This window comes from Drosophila montana, unplaced genomic scaffold (assembly GCF_035044405.1).
Source record: "Drosophila montana isolate Dmon_TW-CO22-7 unplaced genomic scaffold, ASM3504440v1 contig_3218_1, whole genome shotgun sequence".
Classification (NCBI taxonomy): Eukaryota; Metazoa; Arthropoda; class Insecta; order Diptera; family Drosophilidae; genus Drosophila; species Drosophila montana.
Genome location: NW_026998098.1, coordinates 253,582 through 267,975, shown reverse-complemented (window position 1 = coordinate 267,975; position 14,394 = coordinate 253,582). Strand labels below are relative to the sequence as shown.

At 40.7% G+C, this 14,394-nt stretch overlaps 1 protein-coding gene across 1 annotated transcript; it reads right to left on the bottom strand.

The window, feature by feature from the left end:
- Window positions 1-372: 372 nt before the first annotated feature.
- trn (tartan) lies at window positions 373-4,536 on the bottom strand. The gene is made up of 2 exons (XM_064689794.1): window positions 4,065-4,536; window positions 373-3,559 (listed from the first exon to the last, which is right to left on the bottom strand). The coding sequence occupies exon 2, from the start codon at window positions 3,404-3,406 to the stop codon at window positions 1,136-1,138; it is 2,271 nt and encodes a 756-aa protein (XP_064545864.1). The 5' UTR covers window positions 3,407-3,559; window positions 4,065-4,536; the 3' UTR covers window positions 373-1,135.
- Between the last annotated feature and the right edge of the window lie 9,858 nt (window positions 4,537-14,394).

Sequence of the window (14,394 nt, the reverse complement as noted above, 5' to 3'; positions counted from 1 at the left end):
TGCGGCCCAACGGAGTATCTAACAGATACAGTATCTGTGTGTCGGTGTGTGTGTATCTGTGAGTGAGAGTGAGTGCGTTGCCAAGCGTGCGCCTATGTGTGTGTGCATAATTTTCAATTCAATGCGTTGCACTGAACGTATTCGTATCCCACCCCTTCAATTTTAACCAGCTGCCGCCACCTGCTGCCCCCTTTGGCAGCCGTCGTGGCAAACTAGACGCAAAGTTGCAAGCTCATCGTTGTAAAAATAAAATGGACAGTGGGGAGTTTTTTTTGTTTATCAGTTTTTCAAAGTAGTTTTCTTTTGCATATATTTTTTTACGATATTTGCTTAAATTTGCATAAATTTTTTCACTAACTAATAAATACATAGTCGTAGCTTACAAATAGGTTTTTTTCTGTTGATATTTTAACAATAATTTTTGTTCAAATAATTTAAATTAAACTTACAAGTGACTCTCAGTGCTTTTTTTTGTTTTTAAATTAATGTACAATTTATGGCTTAAGACTAGGGCTTACGGTCTAATTAAATACAATTTGTTGATGAAAAAATAGTAGTAGAAAGACAGTAAGTAGTTGGGTGCTAGAGATCGCATTTGAGTTTTGGTGCTTATTTACAGAACAATAGAAGTTTCTTTCAAGTTTTACTTAGTTTTCGTTTTTTTTTTTTTGTTTTTTTTTAGTTTTATATTTTTTAAACAGCGCTTATACGTGCCAATTATCAAAACTGTTTAATGAAATTCAAATATTTTTCATGGCATACTCGAAAAAAAAATAAACTCTTTCAATTAACAGACACGTGTAAATTGCGGCTTACAAACGGTCAGATACTTGTTAATTTATATCGTATTAAGACTATTAGAATTTCATATAACTGGAGTTGAATAATATGGTTCGATATTGGAGTTTGATAGACAAATTCTTAACTCTCAACTGACACGTGTAAACTCGGCGCTTTAGTATCTTATGTGCTCTGCTACTACAATTTTTTCATATTTTAAGTGCAAGTTGTGTGAGGGGCGAGGGACGGGGGGACGGGGACGGGAAGGTTTTAGAAATTTTGGCATCACAGTTGACAACGACACGAACGACTAAGCATAAATGCTCAGCTGCCTGCGACGATAATGCTCCGAGGATCAGTGCGTAAACTGGCGCATAGTGCTCGTATTATTGTTGTGTGCTGGCGTCTTTAGCTGAAAGGAGCGACGTCCGGTTGTGGCACAGAGGCCATTCCGCAGCGGCAGCGCTGGCGGCAGCGGCGGCGGTGTCGGCGTCTTGTTGCGGCCCATCTGCTCGAGTGGCAGCGAATAGTGGGCATTGCTGTAGATATAATTGGGATCCATCATTTCGCCGTTAATTGCATCGGCTTCAAAGTCGCGGGGCTCGCGTTGCTCGCGCTGCTTGAAGTGTTCGTGGGTGATGCGCAGCTGCTGTGGGGCATGCACCATGGGCACATCCGCATACGAGTAGCAGGAATCAGCCACCGTGGCGGTGGCAGACAGAAACTGCGGCTTCGTATAGTGATTGAGCTTGGACTGGTGTGGATGCTGTTGCTGCAGCTGTTGTTGTTGTTGCAGCTGATGCTGCTGCTGCTGTTGCGCCTGCTGCTGTTCACGCCCCATTGTGGCCGTCTTCATGTGCAGCACAAAGCTGGCGCTATCATCGATGCTGCCCGCCAAGCTCTTGTTGTTGTTCAGCTTCTTCTCGTGCATCAATGTGGCCGTTATGGGCACCTGCAGCTGCTGGAACTTGTGCTGGCCATCGACAGCATTCAAATCATTGATGGGCATCGGGCACATGCCGTAGTGATGGTGCGGAGCAGTTGCAGTTGCCTGATGCGGCGCCGTGTAGGTGTTCGGGAAGGTGGAGTGTATGCCCAGCGAGCAGGGATGATGCTGCAGACGCGACATATAGTCCTCATCGCAGAAGGTCTTCTGATATTCGCGCTCCTTGCGGCCCAACGCCGAATTGCCCCAGACTCCGCCCTTCAGATACTCGCGGATCTTATGACGGCAGCGATACAAGACCAGAGCCAAGGCGGTAATCGTAGCCGCAGAACCCACCAGTAGAGCACCAATCAGCGCCTGTTTGCGTGGATCGGTGTGTGTGCAGCCCATGAGCGTGGGATTCAGGTGTTTCAGTGCCTCGCCACGCAGACGTTCGGGAAACTCACAGAGCAGCTCCGTCAGCTGATCCTCCTGGCTGGCATTCTTGGCTATCAACAGATTGCGCAGCCACATGACGCGACAATCGCAGGACAAGGGATTCTCGGATAGATCCAATGTGGTCAAGTCCTTCCACGGAAAGAGACCTTCGGCCAGTGAAGTCAGGGCATTCGCTTTCAGAACGACATGACGCAGATGCGGCAATCCGCTGAGTGCGCCCTCCTGCACCTCCACAAGCATTTTGTTGGAGGACAAATTGAGATACTCCAGATTTGCATTGGCCGCAAAGGCGCCAGTCATCACACGCTTCAGTTTCAGGGCACCATTGATGTCCAGACGCTTCAGCTGCTTCAGGCCCACAAAGGCGCCCTCGCTGATCAGCTCGAAATCGTTTTGGCCCAACGACAGCTGCTCCAGACGCACCAAGTGACTGAGACCCACAGAGGGAATGCGCGGTAGACGGTTGTCGGAAAGATCCAAGACGCGCAGCTCCTCCAGACCCAGGAAACTATCATGCGAGATATTCTGCAAGCTGGCGCCCTTCAGCTCCAAGCGTGTCAAGCCCTTCAGATCCTGGAATGCGCCCGATTGAATGGTCAGCAAGGAGTTCATGCCCAGAAATAGTTCCGCCAAACTGGGCATGGCCTGGAATATGACAGGATCTGGCACCGAGGTCAACGCATTGTCATCCAAATACAAAATGCGCAGCTGTTTCAGGCCGTCAAATGCCTTGGGATCTATGAAGCCAATGCGATTCTCGCCCAAGTTGAGCTCCTCAATTTTCAGCAACGGCGTAAATGTGCCCTGATGCAGTTCCGAGATGAGATTGCCACGCAAATTGAGCACGGTTACCGCAGATAGACCCATGAAGGTCTTATTGCTAATCTGGCCAATCTTATTGTGATTCAGATGCACCTCCAGCAGCTTCTTCTGGTAGGCGAACGTGCGCTGCGGTATCGTCATCAAATGGTTCTGCGATAGATCCAAGAACGTCAGCTCCGCATAGAACTGTATGGACGAGTCGATGGTCTTGATTTTGTTGCTCTTGATGACCAGACGCTGTATGGATGGATTCAGTGCTATCGGCAGCACATCCAGCTGCCCCTCGCCGCACTGCACAACCAAGGTGTTGTCGTCGCACTGGCAGCCGGGCGGGCAATTCGCCAGCGCCTCCGTTTGGCCAACCCAGATGCCGATCAAGATGCAGCTGCAGATGCAGATCAACTTTTGTAGTTTCTGCATTTTGTTGCTTCGCTTTCTGTTGCTGTTGTTGTTTTTGTTGTTGTTGTTGGTTAGCGCCTTTCGGCGTTGATTTGCGTTTTGTGGTTAATATCGAGTGTGTGTGTGTGTGTATTTTTGTGTGTGTGTGTTGTTTGCGTTTAGTTGTCCATAGTGCTGTGAGAGAAAAAAGATTGAAATAAGAACATTTTTGGTTAGCTATGTTTTAATTTTCAATGGAGCTATTTTTAAAGAAGCTTGAGAAATATAAATGTGCAGTCAAGAAGTTTGTGTGTTATTTACAGATTTCTTGTTATATTTAGCTGACTTTTATTTAGAATTTCAAAATTTGTGTTTTTCAAATTTAATTTTGAATTTACACAATTTAACATGCAATCAAATTAACTCTTTGATTTCGGTTTATTTATATATTTGTGTCCATAAATGTTGTATTTTTAAATTCAGTTAATAATGGTTTTTACATTTTTAACTTTATGTTAAAGAATTTCTTTTCGTTTTTATGAACAGCACATGTTTGTTATTATTTTATTTGATTTATAAATTTATTTATTTTTTAAATATGTTGCAACAGCTAAATATTTTTTGAATGCTTTATTATTTGACATTATTTTATATTTCTCAAACACTTTAATTTTCTACAACTCAAATTTTTGCAACTTACCTTTAAGTCTATGGTGCACAGCAACAATTTGTTGAAGTCTGCAGTTTGTTTTTTTTTACAAAATTATAAAAACAAATAAAAATTTGTTTGGTGTTTTAACAAAATTGTATCAGAAAATTTGTAGTTGTTTTTCTTTTGCACTGCACTTTCCAATTATTTTGCAATAAACTCAAAATTTCACATGCAGCCAATAAAATTTATTTAGCCAATTCATAACTTTAAATGGTTTTGTATTCTTTTAAAAATAAAACAAATATTTTGTGTGTGTTGTATTTTTGAAGTTGTGTGTGTTTTTTTTTGAAAATCGTGCGCGATAATCCAGTGGCTCGCTTTGCTGCACGCTTCAAGTAGTTGTCACACGACGTTTAAGTATTACGTTCTTTTAACTGTGGCAATGTCAGCCAAGCTGAGTAAGACACTGTCGCTGCTGGGCTAGTGCACAACCGAACACGACGAGGCAACGAACTACACTGATTTAGCTGAGCGCGTAGCGCACTGACGATACCTCGGTCCGAGTGTTTCCAGCACGACAGCTGCAGGCGGGCGTAAATAATCCCCGAAGACTGCACGGCCTTGCATTGCGGCCCGAATGAGCGAGCGCACGAACGAAAGCGACTGAGAGAGAGAGAGAGAGAGAGATGGAGAGAGGGAGAGCGCGAGCACACAAAGTGGTGCAAATGAGAGCTCAGATAAAGCAGCTGAGCGCAAAAACTGGTTCCGAGAGTCGCCGCCTGAAAGTCACTCAAAGCAACTCTCACTCATTTATCTGAGGCTCGTTTGGGCCCAACTACCTGGACTCTTGGCTGTTGCAAATGCAGCACGCAGCACGAAGCACAGTTGAGGCCGAGCAGCCATCAACATAAAAACACGAAACACCAAGAAATGCGGCGAGTTTTGTGGCCAAAATCGTAAAAAGCGCTAAGTAGGCGAATTATTTGACGTACTTTTAGTTCTTGTTTTATGCAGCCCACAACATTTTCTCTATTGAAATGAAAATGGGCGCCCACGCAGAATTTCATTAGAAAATCCACAGAGTACCCAACTTGAGCAGCATTTAACGTCAAGTGGACATCATTTAATGTGGTTTATTTTAATGTAACACTTCGGGCGAAAATCCCACTTGAAATTGATATGCCAGCCGCAGTAGTTGCTCGCTTATCTTACGGATGCGCATACAGGACAAACAGACACAGACTCATTACACTTGACGCAACACACTAATCCAGTAATCGAAAACAACTTCAAAGTTGCTCCTCTCGACTGTAAAGTGTTAAGTGCTGAAAACCTTTTTTCGGCATAAATGTATCTACAGATGCATGACATTCTGCCCCAACCAAACCACGCAGCGAACAGTTATTTATAGTGTCATTTGATACTTGGGACATGCTTTTCTATTGCTCTGCTCGATGCAGTTTTGAGTTATAACCCGGAGCGAGGCTGCACAGATACGTGAAGTACAAAAAAAAATAAAAAAATAAAGATACAACAAAATATGCAGACTGTTCAACTATTTACAAACACGCACACACACGCACACACACACACACACACAGGCACGCACAACAACTGTGACAACAAGAAAATCAACTATAAATGGCCATAACTTTGTGCCAACATGCTCAACGGGTTGGAGGGGGGTACAGGATTTTTTTTTTCTTTTTTGGGGTTTCTTGGTATTTGCCAGTTGCATAACTTGCTTTTTTTTCCCATCTCGAAATTCTTGTAAAAGCATGCAAAATATCATGTAGACTGTTTCTCTGCGAATGAAAATCTGTGCAGAGCTTTGCACATAGCTGGGAAATTTACATTTGGCTGGCACTGTAAACAATAATTATTTCTTTGTCAGATTTGTGGTTAAGTAATTTATTTCATTTCATAGTCAAAGATATTGAAGCGGCAATCAACATGCCAAAAGTAACCAAGAGCTGGAGATAAGACTGTGTCTAGAATGTGTACAAAATTCATTGCATGTAAATATAAATCATTGTTTTCAATTAGTAAATCGTTGGCATTATTTCATCATTCAAAACCCTAACTCAAAGTGTCACAATGTTTCAGTTATCGTTTTAAAGCAAGAGTTACTTTTTCTGGATCCTGGTATTCATGTGTAAATAGAATGCATTTCAGTGAAAAATATATTTAAGTCCCCAACAAACAATCCAAATCTGCGAACTTTGATGAAAAACGACACACAAAACTGTCAGGCTTGCTTTCATGCTTATAATTAATACAGACATATTCCAAAACTAAAAATAGATTTAAATAATAATATCGATATCGAGTTTTCGTATAAATTGTAGCTTAACAAACATGCACAGAACAGAAATTTGTTGTTATATCAGAGCACAACTGGACTCTGTATTAATTAAATAAATTTGATAAAAATAAAAAACACCCAAAAAGAACCAAATAAAGAATTCAGATATCAGCTTCAGCTTGTCAACTTTCGACAGATAAAATTCAAATAATTATATTTAATTTTAGAAAGTTTCGGATATTCTGTAGAAATTTTAGGCTACAAAGTATGCCACAACAGATTGGTAAAAATGGTTGCACCAATTATGTTTTGATGGCGACAGCAGGTTGCCACTTGCCACATGGGAAACAACAAACTCATAACTAATTACAGCTCACTCCATAAAACTTTGCACAATTTCCGTGGTGCACTGAACACAAAAAAAAAAAAAAAAAAAACAGAATCTAACTAAAACCAGAAATGCAGCACTATTCCAGCGGCACTTGATCTAAATCTAATGCCACAAATGACTGCAGCAACAACAGCAGCAGGTGTACGGAAAGCATTTTTGGGCTCTCACGTTACAAATAAAACGCTCGGCAATAGCAACTAAAGCAACGTCACTTTGACGGTACTTTCAATTTGCGACGATGTGTGAGAATTTCTTGGCAATAAATTTTAACAACATTTGACGCAAGTTCGCCTGTGGCAGCCGTAAAGCCAGAGGTAAAGGTAATCGCAGCCAAACAATAGCTGCCAATGTTTGTTTTCGCTGCATATGAAAATTGTTTAGTAAAATGCTAAAAGCACTTAAACAATTAGACAGATTTTTGGGGGGAGCCGTGTGTAATTAGGTAAAACACAACACGGCAACTACCGTTGCATTCGACAAAGCACAAATGCAAATAATGCATAGGCAATGGCTGGAAATTCAAGCAAGTCAAGAGCTAACAAAAACTAAACTCAGCCAACAACGACGCGTTTTGGGCAAACAAAACCAGAAGGGCGAGGTAACTTATGGGAACGCTTAGGGTGACCAGTCAGCCATCCATCCGCATCCAGAGTGTGGCAGCAGATTCGACTGTGCGCGCAGATACCCTGCACAAATTCCCAATACACAGTATTAATCCAAAATATCATACATTCAAAAATGTAGATATTTTAATTTTTATAATATTTAAATTATTATTAATATTATGAGTATAGAAAGTAGTGGCAAATTATAAGTTGAATAGCTTTTTTTTTAAAGTTTTTAGGGCCTTGACTTGGTCAATATGCGAATATTTATTTGGCGAGTTAATCAGGACGTTTTTACTAATTATTAGCCATCATTAATATTATTATCCTTTTTTAAATTTTTAAAAATATTTTGCATTTCCTCAAATAAAGATATATATATTTTGCGCCCATATATCAAAATTTCTGACTTAAAGTTCGGTTCATGAACCTGGTTGTCCTCAACTATGAACCTATCTTTTTGTGCTTGATTGAACCAAACTCGCTTAAGATTCGGATTCTGGTTTGGGAATCAAACTAAATGTGCCTTATATCGGTTTTCACTTTTGCTGCTTACACACCTTTGTATTATCCTACCCAACGTTAGTGGATTTTGCCGTACAGGGTATAAAATACATCGCAGCTGGCTGCGCATGCGCCGTGAGCCGTTGCCGTCGCTGCCTTTGCCGCCTTGTTGTTGCTTTATTAGAGCCGTTGTCTTAACAAGAAACTTGTTAGTTGCAACGGGTTAAGGCTAACAAATGAATAAAGAAAAAACACACACATTGTTTGTGCGTCGCGACGTTGTCGTCGTCGTCGTCGGTCGCCTACTTTGAAAATATTTCAGCTGCCGACTTTTCCAGGTCCATTTGTCAGCATTTAGGCAAACATTTTAACAAGCCCAGTTCCAATCCTAGACACAGTTCCGGTGCCTGTTTGCCCCGTGTGGACCATGGCCAAATGCAACTTCCGCAATTGCTGTGCCCATTTCCTACAGCGCATTGTCTTCAATCCAATAAAATATCAATTGACTCGCAATTAATCATATTCCAAATGTGCAAAGGCCAGTTGTAATGGTCGCTATAGTTCTGAAACAGAATAGTTTCCTTCGCCTGAGCAACCGGAAAGAAGTCTCATTGTGCCATTGTTCAGCATTGTACTTAATACTTCTTATTTTCCTACCATATTCGCTTCACACTTTTTTCTCTCTCACCAGCTCCGCTTTAAAGTCGTCTCCTGGTGCTACCCGTTTTTAGAGAAATCACAATAAATAATGAATCAAAAAATGAGCGTTAAATGCAACGAGACGACGAGAACGAACGGCTGACAACAACAAAAAAACAGCAGCAGCAGCAACGGCAACGGAAGTGAGTACACAATGGACCAAAGAGCTGGGCACAATGGAGACTCAGACGGCCTACCCCTGGTAAAGGTTAAGTTTAAATCGATGCCATGAAAAGTAAGTAAATACCCTACCTAGCCCATGCCCTCCACACACACACATACAAATATATATACACATTTCTCAATTTGATTGTTTTGAAGGTAGAGCTGACCATTTGCTGACTTGTGATATTTCTCTCCAGGTTTTTTGCCTACCCATTGAAGCTGTTTGTGTAGTAAGCTTTGCTAATGCATCTCAGGCTGGGAACTGAAAGCGTCATCAAGTGTGCGGCACTTGAGAGATCTGAGAAGCTATCACAGGTAATTTAACTTTCAGCGTGGTGTAATATAAACTGTAAATACTTTAGGGAATTATAAGCCTTAAATATCAAAAGCGACCAGAATATAAACACAATAGTGGAGCAGATTCGTTGCCGGGGCAGGTTCCCTTATCCACAAATTATGTATTATAATAGATAAGTTTTACAGCTGAAACGAATATGAATGCCCATTTTAACTTGATTCGCTTGCAATTCTCAACAAGTTAAATGGGGAACTAGACGTTTGCAGTGGATAGCAAATTCTGTTGAAGAGCCTTAAACTTTTTTAAATTTGCTTTTAAAAAAATATAAATATATACCAACATTGACTTCCCCTTTTCCCCTTCATACAATCAAGCCAGCGCTTTTGTGGTTATTTTTTAACTTCGACCATAAACTATTACTATTATTTTCCCATTTGTTTCTCCTTCTCATGCGCTCTGCAACAATTCTTTGTTTATATCGTCAAAATATGAAATCGATCCAAATTTTCAAAGTAACCTTAATAAGAAACTACTTTGCATATGCCAGCTTTGGAGATCTAGATACTTAACTCATCTTTGGCAGCTCGTAGCAAACACTTTCTTTAAAAAGTTCCGCCCATATCGAATCACACACGCCCGACCCACACTTTTGATTTCCACTGAACTGTGACTCATAAGAGACGCACGCACTCTTGAGGAACTCCGAGCCTACACCTGATGCTCGACCTGATAATTTCAGTGTGAAACTGAAGATACTCGCCAGATAGAAAAAAATGAGAGAGAAAATATATAGAAACTTAGATTTCGAAACGATTAGGCCGCACAACATGCATTTTACCACATAGGTAACCCAAAAATTAAGTTCAAACCTTGGGTAATTTCCAATGAAATGGAAAACCCAGGCGCCACTCGAAGATGTTTTCCATCGAAAATCTGTGTGTTGACCACAGGAGTGCGCGCCACATATAATTAACAGCAAGCTGGTGGTGCACGCTGAAACTGGCCCAAAACAAAAGCTGGAGAATGTCTTTGGGGCATATTAACGTTGGATTCAATTAATAAATGACGTTAACGTGCTGTCAAAATATGAAATTATTGTTGATGATGCAGTGCCATGTGAAGCCAGCATGTGGCACTACTCGAAGAAACGAAAAATCAAAATGTATCTATGAGATACATTTACGCAGGGCCAGGGCCAGCACGCAAAGTGCAAGCTGATATCGTAGACTTCATAAATTATAATTTGCTCGGCTTGGTTCATAAACAGCCGCCAGCAGCCTCCAGCCTGGACACTTGACTACCGATTATAATCAATCTTAGAGATAGATTTGCCATACGACCGGACCACAGACAGGGAAATGATGGGCCTAAGCTTAAGAGCGATCACGCAATGCAGCTCGCCTCGTATCTCGACGGTTAGCTGTGAACACTGAGATGTTACATGTGTCCGTGTCCAGCCATTCGCTGCTTGGCTACGCCATGAGGAATGATCCTTGCCGGTCCGCCCGTCCGCCCGCCCGTCCGTTCGTCTGTTCGTCGATCTGCATGCAAAAAATACTTTATGCAAACATGTGTCTCCGCATTGTCTGTGCCTGACTGCGACACGCATTTATCAGGCGGCATTTATCACGATGATGATGACGATGACCAAGGCGAAGACCAAGAGACCAAGACTGGCATATCAAGTTGCAGTTGCAGTTGCCCACAGACCCCTGCCCCCTGCCCGCTGCCCGCTGCCTGCTGCCTGACACATGATTTGTTTTTGCTCTGCTGTTCAGATAACTCAAATGCGATATGCGTATCTCATAGATTATATTTGCTGCATGTCAGTTTTTCTTTTTATTTTTATTTTTTTTTTCTTTGGCTATTTTTGGCATGCAGCTAAAGTTGCCTCTGACCGTCTGCTATTCAATTTTCAATGCATAAACAAATCTCTGGCTTTTCCTGTTTCTGCCACACGTTCGTTAAACCGGCGACTGTTTTGCGTATTGTCTAAACAAATCTCATTGATAAGTTTTGCATATATTATGCGTGCGAAACCAAATGAGCTAAGCAATTACAACAGAGCGTTCTTTAAACGGATGTTGGGGCATTCCAGGAGCTGCAGAGTCCCCTCTTTAGATACTGGCACAGATGTTTGTGATTTGAATTTCCCGCTGTGTGTGTGTGTGATATGCAAATGATCAATGGATAATCATTTATGCTAGTTTCGTAGTAAAATTGCAATTTAATTGGTATTGATATCTTGAGAAAATGAAAGATATATGGGACCGAAATAGACATATGCAACATTTATATTTATACATAAACCAACCATTTGTGCCTTACAGGACTTGTTATTCGAAATCATTAATAAAATGCCATCATACAATTAATATAAACAACAAAGCATGCTGAAGTCCACACATTAATTTAAAAAAAAATTGCCTCTGATTTTGAGCCGAGAAATGTTTTTATAATTAAATTATTAAAATAAATATCACATTAGGGATTTATTTAAATTCTTTTTTATATAAAAGCAGCCTTTATTAAATGTTGTGTCCAATTTAACTCAATCTGGCATATTAAATTAAAATAGACAAATATGAAATATAAATTTAATTCATATTAAATTCAATTACTTTGAACTTTTATTTAAAATGTTAATTTTTGTATAAAATGTTTTTGCAAATTAAGTTCTAAACATTTTGAACTTGCTTTTGAAATATGTTTTTCCCTAAATAGATTTAATATGAAAATATTTAAAGAGTCTAGATTAAAATTAAATATTATTAAATATTTAATTTGGCGTTTTATTTTGTTTTTCTCTGTGTAGGAATTAACAATGGAGTTCGAGATATGCCACGCATGGTACCAAATGAAGATATTATATATGACTTAATTGTATTTAATCGAATCAGTTCAAGTAGTTCAAGCTACCCGCTTTAAGTCAAGTTTATATCAACTTTAAGCTGAACTCTGACTCTGATTTGAGCGTAATCCCGCTCATAATAGGTGTCAAGTGGCATTAGCCAAGTCAAGCGTTGCTCGTCTGGCCAGAGTTTTTCATAGTGTATCTAACCCGTTGCGGATGGCAAGTCAGCGACAAAAACGCAGAGTAGCGTAAAAAGAGCATACGAGAAAGGGAGCCACAAATACAGAGGGATCGTTGGAAACGCACATCCTCTTGACGGCAGCGATGCGTGTGCAAACACAGCCCAAAGGCAAGCCGCACACAAAACGTAACTTAAAGATACAGATACAGGTCGAGTGTCTGACTGTGTGCTCTGCTGTTCTCTGCTGTTCTCTGCTGTGCTGTGCTCTGCTGTGCTGTGACTAGGCACACCGTCCGGGGCAGGTGTGTTTCTCACGCAGGGCGCAGGCAACGGCCAACAACCAGGCTTCAGTTGCAAAGTGTGGCAACGTGTGGTAATTTTTTTTTTTTTTTTTTTTGACCGGCGGCTAGCCGCCGCAGCGCCACACATACGCCTGGCTGACTAAGGCTACAGCTACAGATACAGATACTTCTTTGGCAATGGAATTCGCAGCCCAGCTTAGCATCAACGGTCGCTCATTTGGCCAGTGATTCGGAAATGCGTCGGCTCTGGTTTGGTATTATTTTGTTTGTGCTGGACGCCTCTCTCTCTTTCTCCGTCTCTGTCTCAGTCTCAGTCTCTGGCTGCCTGCTGCCCGCTTTGATAGCATAAATCAAATGGGAAAATAATTACGGCTGCTGGCGCAAAATTTGCACGTGTATTAATTTCTAGCTGCTGCCGCTGCGGACTGTTTTAAATCATAGCAAAACGCCAGCAACTTGCAATTATATTCCACCAACTTTGTCCGGCTGATTGGTGAGGCGCGTGTTTCGCTCTGTGGCTTTATCATTTAATACGCATCTGCAGCTTTTTCGCACACACTTTTAGAAGAGCAAGCAAAGGTAGTATGAGAATGCCAAGAGAGGGCCGAGTTAATTCAGCTGGGCATTCAAGAAGGTTCTTCTTTAATTGTAGCCTACGCTATCAGCAACAGGATACAGTGGGACCCATAAGTAACTGGCTGGCTGTGTCTGTTTAGACTGACGGTGATTATTGCTTTTCGCATTTTGACTCGGGCGCTGCATAAAGCGTATCTTTAAGTTAATATTTTTTTGTATAGTAGGCTGGCTTGTAAATTGTTTTTCTGTCTGTTTGCTTTGTGCAATTCAAAAAAAAAAAAAGGATTTACTTGCAGTTTTGTTTAGATAGTCGATTGATAAGTGTAGGCCTGGGCAGGCAATGGGAATGAAAATAATAACTCCGCTTTGCAGCAACACCTTTCACTATTTCAATAATAGCATTTAAAATGTTGGGAAATTCAATAAAAAATACAAAAGAAAACGTTTGCTATAATTAATTTTTCTTTCAATTAAAATCTTTAACCAAACACACGTTATGCATATATTAAAATATATGTTCGTAATTTGATAACAACTTTAGTTAATTATTAACCAACAGACCGAGCCACATACTCCACGGAAAGCAGTTATTTAAAACACACTGCAACGCCTGGTCAATAGCTATATGAAACCAATCATTGTGTGGTCATCAAAATCAAATTAAAACACAACTTGCCACACATAATTGCAGCACATTTATGCCACAATGAAATACTAATAAATAAATAGCAACGGAATGGTTAAAACAATAAATAAATCATTGGCAGCTTTTGTGACTCGCATAAATGAAGAATTTTACGATTATTTGAATACAAATTTGTTCCAATCAAAACAAAACGCGCTGCTGCATTGATGATGCTCAGATATAAAGATATTACGATATTGTCTAACTGTAATTCATATGAGAGTCTGATCTTTCCATGGAAAACCCAAAAGTGTCCCCAGACTCCAGTCGCATTCCCAGTAGGTTGCAGTCGGCTTGTCGCCAATGGACTACAACTTATTTGGATTTTTATTGTAATCAGAAAAACGCTGACAATGCACATAAAAGAAAAGGAATCAAAAGGTGCAACGCAGTGGGTTTCCTTTCTGTAGACTACGAAAGATCATTCAACGCACCCAGGCAAGTGAAAATTTATAGAAGTCACAACGTTGTATCTGAGGGTAGCGAGAACCACATTTATCTTTCGTTAGAAAATTAGAATCTACGTGTGGCATCCAATCAATGACCACAATCTTTGGGTTTTGCCTTGGGTTTTTGGTCTTTGAGCCAATTGATGCAGGGAACTGCAGCACAAAACCATGTTGGGCCCATAAAAATGCATTTGATGTGATTCTATGAAAAATGCTCAGACTCAAAATCGGAGTTTTATGCATGTCCTGAGATTTGTTTCTAAATGCTGCGACATGTTCTGGACTAGTTCACTGTCTGCGTCCGTGTGCGTGTCCTTGCTGTAGGTCCGCTTGGTTATATCATTATAAATTAAACTGTTATCGC